The sequence below is a fragment of the Salmo trutta genome, chromosome 18, assembly GCF_901001165.1.
Source record: "Salmo trutta chromosome 18, fSalTru1.1, whole genome shotgun sequence".
Classification (NCBI taxonomy): Eukaryota; Metazoa; Chordata; class Actinopteri; order Salmoniformes; family Salmonidae; genus Salmo; species Salmo trutta.
In genome coordinates, this window is record NC_042974.1 from 53,138,237 (window position 1) to 53,158,674 (window position 20,438).

At 43.9% G+C, this 20,438-nt stretch overlaps 1 protein-coding gene across 6 annotated transcripts in view; it reads left to right on the forward strand.

Moving 5' to 3' along the window:
- Positions 1 to 20,438, forward strand: part of baiap2b (BAR/IMD domain containing adaptor protein 2b) — a 141,931-nt gene that overhangs the window by 110,713 nt on the left and 10,780 nt on the right. For all 6 annotated transcript variants that reach the window (XM_029699007.1, XM_029699008.1, XM_029699012.1 and 3 more), the window contains 6 exons: positions 3,093 to 3,245; positions 7,296 to 7,532; positions 12,245 to 12,530; positions 14,551 to 14,755; positions 15,098 to 15,169; positions 15,389 to 15,560. In XM_029699007.1, the coding sequence (XP_029554867.1) occupies positions 3,093 to 3,245; positions 7,296 to 7,532; positions 12,245 to 12,530; positions 14,551 to 14,755; positions 15,098 to 15,169; positions 15,389 to 15,560 (1,125 nt within the window). The remainder of the gene's footprint in view (positions 1 to 3,092; positions 3,246 to 7,295; positions 7,533 to 12,244; positions 12,531 to 14,550; positions 14,756 to 15,097; positions 15,170 to 15,388; positions 15,561 to 20,438) is intronic.

Sequence of the window (20,438 nt, forward strand, 5' to 3'; positions counted from 1 at the left end):
CAGAATAAAAACCGCCTGCCCGCCCGTTCCGAGGCATCTGCATGGTCCTAAAGCACATCAGCGCATGTTTTTCTTTCAGCCTGCAATTTCACAATTCTTCGACCATCAAAAGGTTAGGGGCTGGGCCAAAGGCATTTGGGGATGCAGTTCCTGAAACTTACCCCTAACGACGCAGATGGAAAGAACCCCATTTAATTGAAAAGAACATTATCCTCTTTGTCGTTCCGTCAACCTGCTGCACTGAAAGCTAATTAAACTCCTCAAGTGTTTTTCCTTTCTCTGTAATCAGTCTACATACACACAGATGAGAGAGAATAAAGGAACGGCTGGGCGTCTGTGTGTTTGTCACCTCTTCTTAATCATCTCTGAGTCATTAGGCTCGTTACAGAAAGCGGAGGCCACAGTCACACTGTGTAGTCATGTCATCGCTGATGGTTCAACTATGGTGAGGAGGGAGGAAGGCATCCTATTGTGTAACAATGTGGGAGGGAGGCATCCTATTGTGTAACAATGTGGGAGGAAGGCATCCTATTGTGTAACAATGTGGGAGGGAGGCATCCTATTGTGTAACAATGTGGGAGGGAGGCATCCTATTGTGTAACAATGTGGGAGGGAGGCATCCTATTGTGTAACAACGTGGGAGGGAGGGTGCCTATTGTGTAACAATGTGGGAGGGCGGGATCCTATTGTGTAACAATGTGGGAGGGAGGCATCCTATTGTGTAACAATGTGGGAGGGAGGCATCCTATTGTGTAACAATGTGGGAGGGAGGGATCCTATTGTTTAACAATGTGGGAGGGAGGGATCCTATTGTGTAACAATGTGGGAGGGAGGCATCCTATTGTGTAACAATGTGGGAGGGAGGCATCCGATTGTGTAACAACGTGGGAGGGAGGCATCCTATTGTGTAACAATGTGGGAGGGTATCATCCGATTGTGTAACAACGTGGGAGGGAGGCATCCTATTGTGTAACAATGTGGGAGGGTGGCATCCGATTGTGTAACTACGTGGGAGGGAGGCATCCTATTGTGTAACAATGTGGGAGGAAGGGATCCTATTGTGTAACAATGTGGGAGAGTGGCAACCTATTGTGTAACAACGTGGGAGGGAGGCATCCTATTGTGTAACAATGTGGGAGGGAGGCATCCTATTGTGTAACAATGTGGGAGGGAGGCATCCTATTGTGTAACAATGTGGGAGGGAGGCATCCTATTGTGTAACAATGTGGGAGAAAGGCATCCTATTGTGTGACAATGTGGGAGGGAGGCATCCTATTGTGTAACAATGTGGGAGGGAGGCATCCTATTGTGTAACAATGTGGGAGGGAGGCATCCTATTGTGTAACAATGTGGGAGGGAGGGATCCTATTGTGTAACATTCTCAGAGAAGAAACACTTTGAAGTGGATAGTATCTTCATACAGGTATCATACAGCATCTCTGACTGTGCTTCATCATTCTGAGGGGCGGAGGGAGACAGGGAGGGACAGAGAGATGAAAGGGAAACAGAAAGCTCCAGGGTAGCAGTGTGGGGAGTGGTAAATGGGAAGCTGTGAATTTTCAGTAAACACCTGCTCACATTGCCTTAATGAGTTCTGTAATGGGGCTGACATTTCTATCTACGACCCCTGAGTGTATGTGTGCACATTTGTACGTAAATGGTACGCATGTGTTTATGTGTGGGCATGTTTGTGTCTCCCTGATGTGAACTTAGAGGCTCAAGCCTCACACGTGTTTTTGTGGAAGATTTTAGTCAAGTATTCAAAAAGGTTTTTGTTGTTATGCCTTTGTCTGGTTGTTGATGACTTCTGGATAACAAAGTTTTCAGGACGAGTCTCATTGTACCTCTATGGTAACAAAGGATGAACTCAATTTGTTCTTGTCTTAGGCTGGGCTCTGTGTCATTAACATCATTAGCGACTAATTCTACATTATAAACTAGGTGGTTCGAGCCCTGAATGCTGATTGGCTGAAAGTCGTGGTATATCAAATCATATACCACGGGTATAACAAAACATTTATTTTTACTGCTCCAATTACGTTGGGAACCAGTTTATAATAGCAAGAAGGCACCTCTGGGGTTTGTGATATTCTGCCAATATACCACGGCTAAGGGCTGTATCCAGGCACTCCACGTTGCGTCATGGTAAGAACAGCCCTTATCCGTGTTATATAGGCCATATACTACACCCCCTCAGGCCTTATTGCTTTAATGACTCTGCTTGTATTAGCAATTTTGTTCTAATCAGGCAGGGAATTAGTGCTCCATTGTGTACCACTAGGGAATTAGTGCTCCATTGTGTACCACTAGGGAATTAGTGCTCCATTGTGTACCGCTAGGGAATTAGTGCTCCATTGTGTACCACTAGGGAATTAGTGCTCCATTATGTACCACTAGGGAATTAGTGCTCCATTGTGTACCGCTAGGGAATTAGTGCTCCATTGTGTACCACTATGGAATTAGTGCTCCATTGTGTACCACTAGGGAATTAGTGCTCCATTGTGTACCGCTAGGGAATTAGTGCTCCATTGTGTACCACTAGGGAATTAGTGCTCCATTGTGTACCACTAGGGAATTAGTGCTCCATTGTGTACCGCTAGGGAATTAGGCTCCATTGTGTACCACTAGGGAATTAGTGCTCCATTGTGTACCACTAGGGAATTAGTGCTCCATTGTGTACCATTCATTGTTTAGCAGTGAATCAGAATATATAGAATGTTTACGTGCTATTCTATGTCAATATTGTCCCCACTGGTTTAGCTGCTGACACCTTATTCTAGGTCCACAGAAGTTGACACGTACTGTACATTTAGTTAGCAAAATTAAATCTATCAACTGCTTGAATCTGTTTAGGTGGGAAGAGTCAAGCAGACACAAATGTTGCTCTTAAGTACATACTGTGTCTAGGAAATAAGACAATACTAACCTTAACCATTGAGACATAAACACATGCACACACATACACACATACACAAAACTGACCTTAGATCAGTGTCAAGATTCTAGACCTAGGGGCAACTTCATGATACGCTATCCTTATGGCTTCTGCTCATCCCGTTCCCCTGCTCCTCCCTCCCCCTCTCTCTCCTCAGTATGTTGAGACCATCAGCAGCAAGCAGAGTGACCTGGACCAGTACACAGCAGAGGGCTACAAGAATGCACTGTCAGAGGAGAGGAGGAGGTACTGTTTCCTGGTGGATAGACAGTGTGCCGTGGCCAAGAACAACAGCTCCTACCACAGCAAAGTGAGCAAAGTCTGACTTTTCCCTTTTCATCTACATGTCAACAGTTTCTGTCCCTAGGGTTGGAAACTCTCCTGGTTAAGATCAGAAGGGGATAGGCAGGGAGGAAATCAGAATTTCTGGAAAAACTTTTGGGAAAGTTACTGACATTTTTCCACCCTACACTATCTAGAAGGTTCTATCTAGAGTGAGCAGTGAGATGAGAGAGGTGGAGAGGTGGAGGAAGAGAAGAAAGGAGAGGAGAGGTGAGGAGGGGAGGGGAAGGGGGTGAAGGGAGCTGAGACACTGAGCAGTGGGAGGTGGAGGAGAGCAGGAGAAGTGAGGAGGAGAGGAGGGGAAGGGGGGTGAGAGAATGCTGAAAGACTGAGCGAGAGGAGTGGAAAGCGAGAGGAGAAGGGGATAGGAAGGGAAGGGGTGGGCAGAGTGTCCCACTTCCACAAGTACACTGTAGTCCAGACATGAATCACCAGGGGGAGAATGTGTGGGGGCTGACTGTCTATAGACAATACTGATGTGCTGACAGAGAAAGAGAGAGCGAGAGAGGAATAGAGAGGAAACAGAGAGAGAGAGGAAGAGAGAGAGTTTGAGATCAAGGGAAAGAGGAAGAGAGCGGAGAGAGAAAGAAAGGAGGGGGAGAGAGAATTAGTTTAGAAGTAATTTCGAAAATATGGAGAACGAGAGATTGTATATGAAAAGAAGTTGTAGGGAGACAAAGACAGAACGATTGAGGGCGTATTGTGTGAGTCACATAGGAGGAGTGGGTGAGAGAGGACCCACTCTTCAGACAGGTTCTCTCCCTCTCTCTCTCTCTCTCTCTCTCTCTCTCTCTCTCTCAGCCATAATGCAGCCATAATGAAGGTGACAGAGTAGGAGCAGGGGAACCGAAACGAGCAGGTTGAAGAAGTGTATTGAGATGAAAGATGAAGAGGCAGACCATCTGCCAGTGGAGTTTGTATCATCTCTCTGGCAAGGTGCTCCACAGGCCACACTCCCACGCACACAACACACGGTACATTACCTTGCCGATACTGCCAACTGGGAGCTTAGTCACCTTCTGGCACCGCTACCCGGTCCACCAACAGAGAGAGACCAAGGAGGAGCACTCTGACTGGTACACTGAATGCGATAAGGAAGACAACATGAGTAGACATATTTATGTACGCTATGGACAGAGACAAATAGTGACAAAGATTGAAGGATATATTTTTTAATTTAACCTTTATTTAACTAGGCAAGTCAGTTAAGTCAGTGTCATGACGTTGCCCTCTTCGGACACAGCGAGCACCATCCCCCTCCCTCTGCACCAGCCCTTTTCTATGCACCATCCCCCTACCTCTGACTCCCACACCCAGGCTGCTGTGGTCAGAAGAGGTCGTAAATTCCTATGAGGAGACCCTCTCCTCATGGCCACAGTATAGAGAGAGAGTGAGTTTTCATAGAGAGGACAAAGGAATTTCTTCCACCTCACAGAACTGGAGAACCGAACGACATTTATGTTCTGGAGAAGGTATAAAAGATCGGTGAAGAATCCAGCTACGAACTGGTCCATTTGGAACAATTTTGTGAAACTCATGAGAGACAATACCGCCACATTACCATGTTTATAGAAGAGTCTCAGGTATGAGACTTACATCTAATGGTTGTATAAAATGAATGAATAAGAATGAAGCTATTTGTGAGATGATGGGATGCTATGTAATGATGTTAATGTGAGAGAATTGTATTTCTGTTTAAAGTTTCACTAAGTCCTTGGCACGCCCCCAGGGGCACAGACAGGACCTGGCGTCATGAGACAGCTTTTTCGATGTTCCGAATAAAATCCCCACCTAGGTTTTCTATCACCAGACCAGCTTACCTCGATAACGAGAGGGCCAAGGTTTGAGAGGAGACCAAGTTTTTCTCTTGCTGAACTTTTAACCATACCACGTGGTTAAACTCTTAGACTATCGATACCGACAGAATAAGAACACGTTTTTGATATTAATTACTAGTCTGCAGCTAGGAATTTGGTATCATTGAACGCGAAGACCGACAACCGCCGAAACAGCTATTCTATAATGACATGAATGAATGCTACTCTGAACTATCCATTCTAACCACGACAGAGAGAGAGAGAGAGAGAGAGCGGACAAACTCTCCAACAGAAACAAACTTTTCAACAGAGATCCCGACGACACAGTGAGCGTAAATATATATATTGATTGCAATTGTTCCCGAGTGAGTGAGCGTTCATGTGCAAAGGATTAGCATTTCAATTGTTATAATTATCAACTCTGTAGTGCCTTCTCAGCTGACCCCCACTCCCCTTTTGTCTAAGAAGCCGCCATGCCGGTTTAGCCCACTAGGGCACATTCCTCTATCATCTCTTTGTACCATATCTACTGTTTGTTATGCATTTCTGTGAATTACCTAGTTAGTAAATAAATTATTTTAAGACAATTGATGTATGGATGACTCATAGTGAAGACTGGGTTTGTGCAGATAACCAACAATTTACGACGTTTGGAATGAGACTAACGTGAGGTAAATAATAATTCATTAATTCGAAGACTAATTGATCAGATATTAAAATATCTGGAAGTTATATTAGGAAAATTATAACTGTAATCTGAATATTTTCCTTGTTGCACCGACTTCCTAGTCAATTACAGTTACATGATTAATCAGTTTAATCGCGTAATAATAATTACAGAGAGTTATTTGATAAATAAGTCTTCAGTTTAATGATGCCAAAGACTCGACATCAGTTACAAATTATTATTTACAATGACAGCCTACACCAGTCAAGCCCTAACCCAGATGACGCTGGGCCAATTGTGCGCCACCCTATGGGACTCCCAATCACGGCCATTTGTGATACAGCCTGGAATTGAACCAGGGTCTGTAGTGACACCACTAGCACTAAGATGCAGTGCCTTAGACCGCTGCACCACTCGGGAGATATGTCACTTGGATAAATACTGTCTGACAGTCAAACAAATGTAATTGGTATTTGGTATCAATGGGCACACTCAATGTGCTATTTAGAACCTAAATGTGTTCTTCTGCTTTCCTCATAGGAGAACCCTTTTCAAGAACCCTTTTTGGTTCTAGGTAGAATCATTTTGGTTCAAGGTGGAACTCTTTTGGGTTCCATGAAGAACCTTTTCCACATATGGTTCTACATGGAACCCAAAAGGGTTCTACATGGAACACTAAAGGGTTCTCCTATTGGGACAGCCAAAGAAAAAAAGAATTCCAAAATGGTTCTAAGAGTGAAGATTATGGAGAAATCTGGCAACCCTGCTGAGTATTACAGCCTGTGTTACACTCAGAAAGCTTTAACGAGTGGATGTGGAGGTAAAACTGATCAGAGGTAAGCTAGAGCAGGAAACCCAGAGTTGAGGAGAGAACTGGAGGAAAGGCCTGGAGGCTACAGATGGTGTCACAGGCTGCCTTGAGTGTTATAATCCTGGGAGGCTACTGGTGGACAGCTTTGCGGTGAAACGGCTGCTAGACTGGTAATGAGGCTGCTTCAGCTCCCCGGCCAACAGATACTGTAGAAGAGCTGTCAGAGCTGAGAGAGAAGGAAGTCTTGGTTTGGTGATATGGCAGATATGGCAGAGGGTGTGAGGTGAAGCTTTCTCTCTCCTTCTCTCTCTCTCTCTCCTCTCTCTCGCTCTCCTTCTCTCTCTTTCTCTCCTCTTTCTCTCCTCTCTCTTTCTCTCTCTCTCTCTCTCTCTCTCTCGCTCCTCTCTCTTTCTCTCTCTGTCTCTTTCTCTCTCTCTTTCTCTCTGGGATGTGATAATGTAGTTATGTTCTCAATCAGTGAACCTTTCACAGTATAACGATTTGTTCAACAGTTTCTCCTGATCTTTATAACCCTATAGTCTTCTGAAAAATCTCCTTAAATACACACATACCTCACATCACTTACCTTTTGAGCGGGTTCTAAGGAACACCTTGTTAATCACTCCTCTTCCATCACCAGAACATCTCTATATTCAACTATCTCACCCCTACACAATGTCTCACCTTTCTCTCCCTCTGTCTTTATTTACCTCTCTTCTCCAGGGTAAGGACCTTCTAGCCCAAAAGATCCCAGCATGGCAGCAGGCGTGTGCTGACCCTACCAAGCTGCCTGACCGTGCCATGCTCCTGGCTCAGCAGATGACCTCTGCAGGGGGTACCCTGGGGTCCGGCTCCCACACTCACCACGGCTCCAAGGGTAACCTGCTCATCTCTGACCCTATCCCGGGGGCCAAGCCTCTGCCTGTACCCCCCGAGCTGGCTGCACTAATGGCCCAACAGGTGGGTCACTGTTACTAAGATGTTACTGTGCTAATACTATGGTACAGCTACAGATGTAGGATCTATTTTGATCATTGAGAATGTTCCTGCACAGCAGGAAATGCAAACTTGAAGTGTATTCAAGGTTTTAAAGGGCTTCTAAAGTTTGTCATTTCCACTTTAAAATGGTAGACTTGGTTTGCCCTAACGAAAAATATATCAACCCCTACAAGATTTTTCCATTCATTATATTTCATGTTTTTTTTTCCATTCACATTTCCTGTTGCTGCAGGATTATTTTCCTGCTGTAACAAACTGCCTGAAATGAAGATCCTACATCTACATAGAGCTGCTATGGTTTTTCAGCCCTATTGGTGTGGATAAACATTCAGCTAATCGAGTGCCACAGGTATCAATTGTTGCTCATCATCACTAATTGTGTTTTGGATTATGAAGCTTTGAAGAGCTTTGTGTGAGTGCCTGTGTTTGTGTACGAACCTCTGTATCAGTGTGTTGCATCAGTGACTGAGTGGGTATTCTTGAGTCTTGAAGCACACAGCAGGTTTGTGGGCTGCAGCTCTAACGACGAACCTTAATTAAATTAAAACCACCAGCTATTCTGTCAGCTAGGTCGTTCAAGATTGAGGTCGAAATTGGACGACTATCCATGTCCTGAGGACATCGGGAAATGCCTTCCAAACTGGCCACTAGGGGCAACAGTGAGCACTATTACCATCCAGTAGGCTAGGGTGTTGTGGATGGGCGTAATCCCATGACTCTGGATCATAATGTTACGTGTTTGATCCCAGTCGTGGACAAGGTTTTTAAATTTTTTATTTTATCCCTATCCCAAACCTTAACCCTTTTCTTAACCCTTTGTAATGAGTGCCTGAAAAGGTTTGGCCACACACGCTTCCAACTCAATCATCAAGTTTGCAGACGACACAACAGTTGTGGGCATGATTACCAACAATGACGAGACAGCCTACAGGGAGGAGGTGAGGGCCCTGGGAGAGTGGTGCCAGGAAATAACCTCTCACTCAACGTCAACAAAATAAAGTAGCTGATTGTTGACTACAGGAAACTGCAGAGGGAGCACGCCTCTATCCACATCGATGGGACCGCAGTGAAGGTGAAAAGCTTCAAGTCCCTCGGCGTACACATCACTGACGATCTGAAATGGTCCCCCCACACAGACAGTGTGGTGAAGAAGGCACAACAGCACCCCTTCATCCTCAAGAGGCTGAAAAAATGTGGTTTGGCCCCTAAAACCGTCACAAACTTTTACAGATGCACAATTGAGAGCATCCTGTCAGGCTGTATCACCGCCTGGTACGGCAACTGCACCGCCCGCAACCACAGTGTTCTCCAGAGGGTGGTGCGGTCTGACCAACGCATTAGCGGGGGCAAACTACCTGCCACCCAGGACACCTACAGCACCCGATGTCACAGGAAGGCCGAAAATATCATCAAGGACATCAACCACCCGAGCCACGGCCTGTTCATCCCGCTATCATCCAGAAGGTGAGGTCAGTACAGGTGCATCAAAGCTGGGACCGTGAGACAGAAGCTGTTTTTCAATCTTAAGGCCATCACTAGCCAGCTTCCATCCGGTTACGCAACCCTGAACCTTAGAAGCTGCTGCCCTATATACATAGACTTGGAATCACTGACCACTTTAATAATGGACACTAGTCACTTTAATAGTGTTTACATACTGCTTCACTCATCTCATATGTACATACTGTATTATATTCTACTGTATTTTAGTCAATGCCTCTCCAACATTGCTCAATCTAATATTTATATATTTCTTAATTCCATTGTTTTACTTATAGCTTTGTGTGTATTGTTGTGAACCGTTTTTAGATACTACTGCACTGTTAGATACTACTGCACTGTTGGAGCTAGGAACACAAGCATTTCGCTACACCTGCAATAACATCTGCTAAATATGTGTATGTGACCAATAAAATTGGATTTGATTAGTACCTTAACCCTTTGTAATGAGTGACTGAATATAATGTTTTAACTCTATCCCAAACCTTAACCCTTACCTTAACCATTTGTAATGAGTGACTAACCCCTTAACTTCGAAATTTGACGTTTGGAGAACGTGGCTGAATGTCTAATTCTGCGGTGAGACTGTGAGAGCTTGTTGAGTCTGTTGCCTAGCGATGCCCCAGGATGTTGTGATTCCATTACGGAATCTCTCAGAGCCTCTCCTTCAGAACACAGAACCCCTCAGACACACGCACACTCACAAACACACACACACAGACACACACATACACACACACAAACAAACATTTGCTGATGCAAGTAAAGTTGTTAGTGCCGCATGCTAATTAAAATGTTGCCAGTAGGAAGGAACAGAAACATGTTCCTTGGGGCTGTTGGGCCATGGTTCTTTCACACCCTGCCTCTTCTCCAGTCTTCTGTCTTATTATAATTATTATTATTGTTGTGTTTGTGTGTGTGTGCATGCATGCATGCCTGTGTATGTGTGTGTGTGTGTGTGTGTGTGTGTGTGTGTGTGTGTGTGTGTGTGTGTGTGTGTGTGCGTGTGTGTGTGTGTGTGTGTGTCTGTGTGTGTGTGTGTGTGTGTGTGGTACAGTAATACACTACATGACCAAAAGTATGTGGACACCTGCTCGTCTAACATCTCATTCCAAAATCATGGGCATTAATATAGAATTGGTCCCCCCTTTGCTGCTATAACAGCCTCCACTCTTCTGGGAAGGCTTTCCACTAGATGTTGGAACATTGCTTCGGGGACTTGCTTCCATTGAGCCATTTGTGAGCTCTGGCACTGATGTTGGGCAATTAGGCCTGGCTCGCAGTCGGCATTCCAATTCATCCCAAAGGTGTTCGATGGGGTTGAGGTCAGGGCTCTGTGCAGGCCAGTCAAGTTCTTCCAAACCGATCCTGACAAACCATTTCTGAATGGACCTCGCTTTGTGCATGGGGGCATTGTCATGCTGGAACAGGAAAGGTCCTTACCCAAACTGTTGCCACAAAGTTGGAAGCACAGAATTGTCCAGAGTGTTATTGTATGATGTAGCTTTAACTAAGGGGCCTAGCTCGAACCAAAAACAGCCCCAGTCCTCTGACAGTTGATGTTGAGATGTGTCTGTTACTTGAACTCTGTGAAGCATTTTTTTGGGCTGCAATTTCTGAGGCTGGTAACTCTATTGAACTTATCCTCTGCAGCAGAGGTAACTCTGGGTCTTCCTCATGAGAGCTAGTTTCATCATAGCGGTTGATGTTTTTTGCGACTACATTTTCCGTATTGACTGACCTTCATGTCTTAAAGTAATGATGGACTGTCATTTCTCTTTGCTTATTTGAGCTGTTCTTGCCATAATATGGACTTGGTCTTTTACCAAATAGGGTTATCTTCTGTAAACCACCCTCTTCCTTGTCACAACAAAAATTATTCTCTGAAACGCATTAAGAAGGAAAGAAATTCCACAAATTAACTTTTAACAAGGCTCACCTGTTAATTGAAATGCATTCCAGGTGACTACCTTATGAAGCTGGTTGAGAGAATGCCAACAGTGTGCAAAGCTGTCATCAAGGCAAAGGGTGGCTACTTTGAAGAATATATTTTGATTTGTTTAACACTTTTTTGGTTACAACATGATTACATATGTGTTATTTCATAGTTTTGATTATTCTACAATGTGGAAAATAGTAAAAATAAAGAAAAACCCTTGAGTGGGTGTGTCCAAACTTTTGACTGGTACTGTACGTTGCCACGAGCAGCACTACATATATTGCGATGAGCAAGATGCACGACTTCACGGTCACACACAGTATCTGTACTGGTTCGCTTCACGCCTTTGCAATGTGATAGCCACGGGAACAAAACAGCCGAGAAGTTGAGCCTCGCGCTTTAAAGGTCCCGCACAATCATCCTGATTCCCATGAGAAAACATACTTTTTCTCTCATTTGTCTAACAATCAGGAAGTGTAAAAAGACAGACAGTTCTTTGAAACGCCTACATCAGGCAACATGGACACAGTATTGCAGTGAGATCATCTCAATCAAATTTGCTTATACGTAAAACAACTCAAACCACATTGAAATTGCATGCAACATCCAATCCTTTCATACATCACATCATGGTTCCACAAATGATTTGTTTATCCAACAGTTTGGTTATTGTAACAGCATCAATGTAGACAAAATGTTGGCTGTACAATTTAGCTAGCTAGCCCTAATGGAATTGTTAGCGCTGTTTAATCTTGCACAGTTTCAGTTGAAATTGGACAGGGTGAGTTCTGGGTACAGTTCATAATATATAGACCCAAGTGTGAGGTTGAATTGAACACATACGAGCAGGGACGGGACAATAAATAGACCAGAGCCAGCTGTTCCCTCTCTTACGTGAGCATGTCAGAGATTATGGAGGAACTGTGAGCATGCCAGAGATTATGAAGAAACCGTGAGCATGCCAGAGATTATGAAGAAACCGTGAGCATGCCAGAGATTATGGAGGAACCGTGAGCATGCCAGAGATTATGAAGAAACCGTGAGCATGCCAGAGATTATGGAGGAACCGTGAGCTCACATGGGAAAGCATGCTCATGCGAAAGAGGGAACCACCTCTTACACAGACAGGAACCTTGTAAAACTATTATATGGTAAACGGCTTAAGTAGTTCATCTTAGTATATCCACCATCTTTGCTTAACAAATCAACACATGCTTTCCTTCCTTCCCTTCAGCGTCTAATGGGACCAGGAGGAGTGGACGGAGGGATGGCCATAATGAACGGAACGGCAGGGGCGCACGGAGGAGCAGGAGGGGGAGGAGGGGAGGACTACCAACACTGGATGGAGGGGAAGATGGCCCAAGCCCAGGCTCAGGCCCTACAGGCTCAGGCCCTACAGTCCCAGGTGGCTAAGGCCTCCTCCCAGCACCACTCCCAGCCCCACAGACAGGGCAGCGAGGTCTACTCCAACACCCTACCCGTACGCAAGAACGCCCCCGCCAAGAGCAACACTACCATGGGTAAGGAGGACAAGGATAGCGGAGCTCCATAAACATTTTGAGAGGCCCTCAAAGTTGGGCTCCGGAATCACATGTACAGTAGCTACACTGTAACAAATTGATGAAAATGTTTTTCTAAAATCTTACAGTTAGCTACTGCAATTCAATATTACAGTACTATAAAAACCAATGCATTATGGGGGCTCAATGGCATTTCGCAATATAGGCAGTCAAGTTAGAATATTACAGAGTACATCACTAGTGTGCTTTTAGGAATTTAGCCTCAGTCACAGAGACCTTGAGTGAGAGAACTGCTTGTTTGTGACCTTCAAGAATTAGATATACACTCCATGCGGTCAAGGAGCAAATTTTGTGCAGTGTGTGCTGCTCTTGTTCCCTCCATCTACTTTTAATGGTTCCTATCTCTCCTTTTATCACAGTGCACACCTGCAGTTAGAGGGGTTGGGTTAAATACGAAGACACATTTCGGTTGAATGCATTCAGTTTTGCAACTGAATAGGTATACCCTCCACCGAAAGTTTAGTAAAGATATTAGGTACAGTGGGAGTTTATGTAAAAGGGCTTTATTAATGAAAAAATAGAAATGTATCAACCTACATGACATCAAATACTTTCAATTTTCGTCTAAAATGACATACCCAAATCTAACTGCCAGTAGCTCAGGACCTGAAGCAAGGATATGCATATTCCTGATGCCATTTGAAAAGAAACACTTTGAAGATTTTCAATTTTGACCAGTAGATGGCAGTAGTGTGTATCAGATTGATCCAGTGAAGCATTGCAATACCGGACAATATTTTGTATCAAGTCTTCCCAAATGTGGCGAATTGGTCAATTGATACATTTTCAAGTACATAACTATAGAGAACATACAAAAATGATATGGTAATACAAAATGTACGTTTACAGACTCCCAGGAATGTCATACATGATGGCTCATTAGCTTATACACTAACTATCACACATCTAGATGGCTGGGCGGGGTGGGTGTGGAGCCATAGACAGCAGGGGTTCAAACTGTAGAACCCAGTTCCTACATTTGAATATAAAATGGATTTTATCGAACAAAACTATGCTACAGTTTATATCTGAGTCCCTCAGGATGACTAATCAGAGCAAGATTACTGAATGTAAGTACCTTTTTTACCTTCAGAGATTAATGTATCAAACCAGTTGCCGTACTAAACGTTTTTGTTGTTGTGCACTCTCCTCAAACCATGATATTTTTTTTCACTGTAATAGCTACCGTAAATTGGACAATGCAGTTAGATTAACAAGAATTTCATCTTTCTGCCCATATAAGACATGTCTATGTCCTGGAAAGTTTGCTGTTACTTACAACGTCATACTAATCACATTGGCACACGTTAGCTCAACTGTTCCGGTAGAGGGACACCGATCCCGTAGAGGTTATAAAGTACTACTTAAGTAGTTTTTTTGGGGTACCTGTACCTTAATTTACTATTTATATTTTTGACAACTTTTACTTTTACTTCACTACATTCCTAAAGAAAATGATGTACTTTTTACTCCATACATTTTCCCTGAAAATTGTCTAATTCACACACTTATCAAGAGAACATCCCTGTTCATCCCTACTACCTCTGATCTGGCAGACTCACTAAACACAAATGCTTAATTTGTAATGATGTCTGAGTGTTGAAGTGTAACCCTAGCTATCTGTAAATTTAAAAAACAAGAAAATGGCACCATCTGGTTTGATTAATATCAGAAATTTGAAATTATTACTTTTGATACTTAAGTATATTTTAGCAATTCCGATTCTTTTGCTGCGACAACACTGGTCAAATTAAGATTCTACACTTGTAGATATAATCTCTGCTCCCATTAAAGTTCAAGGTAATTTCCAGTAATAGGGTACAGTACACTGTAGTGAAACATTTTAAGAAGTCCAGCTAGTAACTCCCTGTTTGTCTGTTTTCTTCCGTTTTGGTGTCCAATGAACACATCCCTGGATTTGTTGTGATAGTCTCTGTTCCTTTTTCCCTCGCTCCTCCAGGTCCAGAGACCCGAACCCTTCCCCGGTCTAGCTCTATGGCAGCAGGGCTGGAGAGGAATGGTCGTACCCGTGTCCAGGCCATTTTCTCCCACGCGGCTGGGGACAACAGCACCCTGCTCAGCTTCTCTGAAGGAGACGTCATCACCCTGCTGGTGCCTGAGGCCCGCGATGGATGGCACTATGGAGAGAACGAGAAGAACAAGATGTAAGTAGCCTAACTCCATCTAATTCACTTTGTCTATGGCACCACGAGTAACATTTAGTTGGTGGTCCTCTGAAGCTCATTTGGTAGAGCATGTCACTGGCAATGCCACAATAGTGGGGTTTGATTCTCAGGACCACCTATACATGAAAAATGTATGCATGCATGACTAAGTTGCTCTGGAGAAAAGCATCTGCTTAATGGTATTTATTAGGGTGAATCTTTGCATGAGATATGAAATCATACAGTAAGTTTCCTAACTCTTGGTTTTGTTGTCAAATGCTGCTGTCAATGTTGAATTACAGTTGCTGATTCATCTGTTGAATCCTTGTGTCTCCTCATCAGGCGGGGCTGGTTCCCTTTCTCTTACACACGTGTCATCCCCGAGACTGAAAACGACAAACTACGAGTCAACAAGTACATTTTCTCTCTTTTTTGCAGTATTGTGTTGGGTATTTGCAAGGAAACAGGCCTTTAATGCTCATCTTTGTGTTATTCATTAGAAAATGATCTGTTCATGTGAGATCAGTTATTTTCAGTTCTGGCTAGGTCTTTGTCTAACTATGTCTGGTTCCAGTAATCAGCTATTCTCATTTCAGTCTGTGTGTAACTAACTGATTGTATGTCTGTTTCCAGTCTCCACCATGGTAAGAGCAGCAGCACAGGCAACCTGTTGGAGAGAGAGGACATGGCAAGTGCAACTCCCCCTGACTACGGTATGTCATCTCGCCTGCTGGCACAGAGCGCTGCGATGGCACACAGCAGACAACAACGCCCATACAGCATGGCAGGGCCAGGCTTCTCACAGGTAAACAACAACAACACGCACACAGACACACACACACTTGACCCCCAATCTCTCCTTCCCCCAAACACGTGTAAATATCGGGCTATAAATTGTGCCTTCCTGTGTTATATTTATGCTAAAAGGTGTAATCTATTCTACTGATCCATTTACTTTATGTTCGTATTCTTATCTTTTATTGTTGTTGTTACATTGTCGAGAAGGAACCTGCAAGTAAGCCTTTCATTGTACAGTATATACCATGTGTATCCTGTACATACGACTAATAAAACATGAAACTTGAACTTTGGCACCCACACGTAACCTTTATTTAACTAGGCAAGTCAGTTGAGAACAAATTCTTATTTACAATGACGACCTACACCGGCCAAACCCGGACGACGCTGGGCCAATTGTGCCCCGCCATATGGAATTTCCCAATCACGGCCGATTGTTATACAGCCTGGATTCGAAACACCTCAAGCACTGAGATGCAGAGCCATAGACTGCTGCGCTATTCGGGAGCCACATACACAGAGTTCAGTTCCCTCTGCTTTGGAAACGTTAGCTGAGCTGATGGGATGGTAGTGCGTCAGAGAGAAACACAGAGAGGCAGTGTGTGTCTTGAAAAACTTGTGGGGACACACAATTCAGTCCTATTCAAAAACCGTACCCTTCCCTTAACCCTAACCCCAGTGGCGATTTTAGCATGCAAACAAACAAAAAAATGGTTGGGATGCATGCCAGCAAAGCCACTACACAACAAAACACTGAACAATATATTAATTGCACTATAATGGTGACAAACTGTGCCCACAAAATGTCCCAACAGCAGAGACCAAACAGCAGTCCCAACACCTTACCACTGCTAAACCTGGCTATCAGCTGAGCCTTGTCTGGCAACGAAACAGTTCATTCAGACTCATTTAATGCCTTTTAAAAAAACATAGCTGATATGGCTGACTTGCTTAAACAAATGTGGTTTCTACTGAGAATTGTGATGTGCAAACTGGCGTAAGGGGACGACAAGCTGATAAGAGGCAATAAATGAGTGAGCTAGGACGGACGTAGTCAATATAACTATTTGTTCAATACTTTTCAAATGTACAGCGACAGAATTCAGAACATGTGCCGTTCTTACAGTGTTCTCCCTGTACACCAAGTCAGAACCGTAGGATAAATAAAAGGGGCATATAAGCAGACAATGAAATCTCTTACAAAATTTGATGATTACATTTCTCTAAAACAGGTTATAGGCTACATGTGCACCACCAAGTCAAAACAGTAGGCAAAATTAAGAAGGGAAAATAGACCAAATTATTAGGGTGAGGCAAATGAGCTACTAACAGCTTACTACAAAGCATACACTTAGCATTACTTTCTTAGCTACAGTATACATATCTCCCTGGCATATTACATAATTTATGCAGCAGCGTACAAGATATTTTTGGACTCACCTTCTAGTGCTGTGCTTACTTGAAGGTGGCGCGGCAGTCCTTTTAGGCCAAATTTTATCATCAAAGTCACGCATTCTCTGTATTGTTGTTGCTTTCAAGACAACTGGGAACTCGGGGGAAAAAAGGTTGAATCATGATGACGTCAGTGATCTTCAGGTCATAGCTCTAGAAAGAGGCCCGAGTTCCCAACTTACAATTCCGAGTTGGATGACCATTTAAAACTTATTTTCCCAGTCGGAGCTCGTTTTTAATTATACCTATATTTAACTCTGCGAGTCAGTTAAGAACAAATTCTTATTTACAATGACAGCCTACCCCGGTGGCACTGGGCCAATTGTGCGCCGCCCTATGGGACTCACAATCACAGCAGGATGTGATTCAGCCTGGATTCAAACCAGGGACTGTAGTGACATCTCTTGCACTGAGATGCTGTGCCTTAGACCACTGCGCCGCTCGGGAACCCTTTTCCTGAGTTCCCAGTTGTCTTGAACTCATTGAAGTCAGATTTCCCAGTCCCGAGTTAAGTTGTTTTGTGTGCGGCAGAAATCATGCTGGATTGACAAATCAAATCCAAGTTTATTTGTCACGTACGCCGAATACAACAGTGAAATGCTTACTTACAGGCTCTAACCAATAGTGCAAAAAAGGTATTAGGTGAACAATAGGTAGGTAAAGAAATAAAACAACAGTAAAAAGACAGGCTATATACAATAGCGAGGCTACATACAGACACTGATTAGTCAGGCTGATTGAGGTAGTATGTACATGTAGATATGGTTAAAGTAACTATGCATACAGTGAGGGGAAAAGTAGTTGATCCCCTGCTGATTTTGTATGTTTGCCCACTGACAAAGAAATGATCAGTCTATAATTTTAATGGTAGGTTTATTTGAACAGTGAGAGACAGAATAACAACAAAAAATCCAGAAAAACGCATGATTTGCATTTTAATGAGGGAAATAAGTATTTGACCCCCTCTCAATCAGAAAGATTTCTGACTCCCAGGTGTCTTTTATCTGGATTTCTTTGTTGTTATTCTGTCTCTCACTGTTCAAATAAACCTACCATTAAAATTATAGACTGATCATTTCTTTGTCAGTGGGCAAACGTACAAAATCAGCAGGGGATCAAATACTTTTTTCCCCCACTGTATATGATGAACAGAGAGTAGCAGTAGCATAAAAGAGGGGTTGGCGGGTGGGACACAATGCAGATAGCCCGGTTAGCCAATGTGAGGGAGCACTGGTTGGTCGGCCCAATTGAGGTAGTATGTACATGAATGTATAGTTAAAGTGACGATGCATATATGATAAACAGAGAGTAGCAGCAGCGTAAAAAGAGGGGTTGGGGGGGCACACAATGCAAATATTCCGGGTAGCCATTTGATTACCTGTTCAGGAGTCTTATGGCTTGGGGGTAAAAACAGTTGAGAAGCCTTTTTGTCCTAGACTTGGCACTCCGGTACCGCTTGCCATGCGGTAGTAGAGAGAACAGTCTATGACTGGGGTGGCTGGGGTATTTGACAATTCTTAGGGCCTTCCTCTGACACCGCCTGGTGTAGAGTTCCTGGATGGCAGGCAGCTTAGCCCCAGTGATGTACTGGGCCGTACGCACTACCCTCTGTAGTGCCTTGCGGTCAGAGGCTGAGCAATTGCCGTACCAGGCAGTGATGCAACCAGTCAGGATGCTCTCGATGTTGCAGCTGTAGAACCTTTTGAGGATCTCAGGACCCATGCCAAATCTTTTTAGTTTCCTGAGGGGGAATAGGCTTTGTCGTGCCCTCTTCACAACTGTCTTAGTGTGTTTGGACCATGATAGCTTTTTGGTGATGTGGCATATATTATTATATATTAGTATTATATATACAGTACATACAATACTGTACATACACTACTCAAGCTCACTTAGCTAGCCCAGATATACTGAACAAAAATATAAATGCAACATGCAACAATTTCAACGATTTTATTCAGTTACAGTTCATATGAGGAAATCAGTCAACTGAAATATTTTTTTTAGGCCCTAATCTATGGATTTCACATGGCTGGGCAGGGGCACAGCCATTGGTAGGCCTGTGAGGGCATAGGGCCACCCACTTGGGCGCCAGGCCCACCCACTGGGGAGGCAGGCCCAGCCAATCAGAATAAGTTTAATTAAGCCAAAAAAGGGCTATATTAAAGACAGAAATACTCCTCAATTCCACCAGCTGTCCGAGTGGCTGGTCTTAAACGATCCCGCAGGTGAAGAAGCTGAGTGTGGAGGTCCTAGGCTGCTGTGGTTACACGTGGTCTGCGGTTATGAGGCCAGTTGGACGTACTGCCAAATTCTCTAAAATGACATTGGTAGAGAAATGAACATTGCATTTTCTGGCAACAGCTCTGGTGGACATTCCTGCAGCCAGCATGCCAATTGCACACTCCCTCAAAACTTGAGACATCTGTGGCATTGTGTTGTGTGACAAGACTACACATTTAAGAGTGGCCATTTATTGTTCCCAGCACAAGGTGCACCTGTGTAATGATCATGTTGTTTATTAATAAGCTTCTTGATATGCCACACCTGTCAGGTGGATGGATTATCTTGACAAAGGAGAAATGCTCACTAACAGGGACGTAAACAAATTTGGGCACAATATTTTAAAGAAATACGCTTTTTGTGCTTATGGATCTTTTCTAGGATATTTTATTTCAGCTCATGAAACATGAGACGAGCACTTTACATGTTGTGTTTCTATTTTTGTTCAGTTTATATAGGAGGAGTCAGCCATCAATGTGACAGGCTGTGTGTTTTACCAGTACACCAGGTCCCCAGTCTAACTCAATGCAGCTTTCTCACAACTTTCTGGCCCATTAACTCACGTAAACAGGGGATCAGTTCCTCTCTGCCTCACACACACAATGTGTGTGTCTGTTTGTCAAGGATGTGTGTGCAGGTGTGTGTGCGAGCATGTGTTTCTGAATCTAACTGTCTGTGTGTGTCTATCTGCCTGTCCGTCTGCCCGTCCGTGTGCGTGCGTGCATGTGTGTGTGTGACTGGCCTCACAGAGATGACAGAGCCCAGATTGGAGAAGGCTGCTTGCTGCTCGGCTGCCTCTGGTCCTGACGAAAGTAGTTGTGACAGGAGACCGCTGATAACATGACGAGGGACTAGCCCAGCTGACTGTAGACACACACACATTGTCACTGTGGCGAGAGTGAGCGGGAGCTATGTCACATCATGTAACACCGAAACCCTCCAAACTCAACCCTTTACAGGGCTTTTGGGTAGGAGGAGGTGGAGAGGTACTGTACGTGGGCATGATAATAGTCTCTAATTGCTCAGATAGTCACGTAACCACTCCTTTGTCTTGTTTTCCCACCTCAAATCATTTTAGGGATATGTCTCTAGTGGCGTTCTGAGAGAATAGAGATAGTTACAACAGACAATTCTGTTAGTTCTATATTTC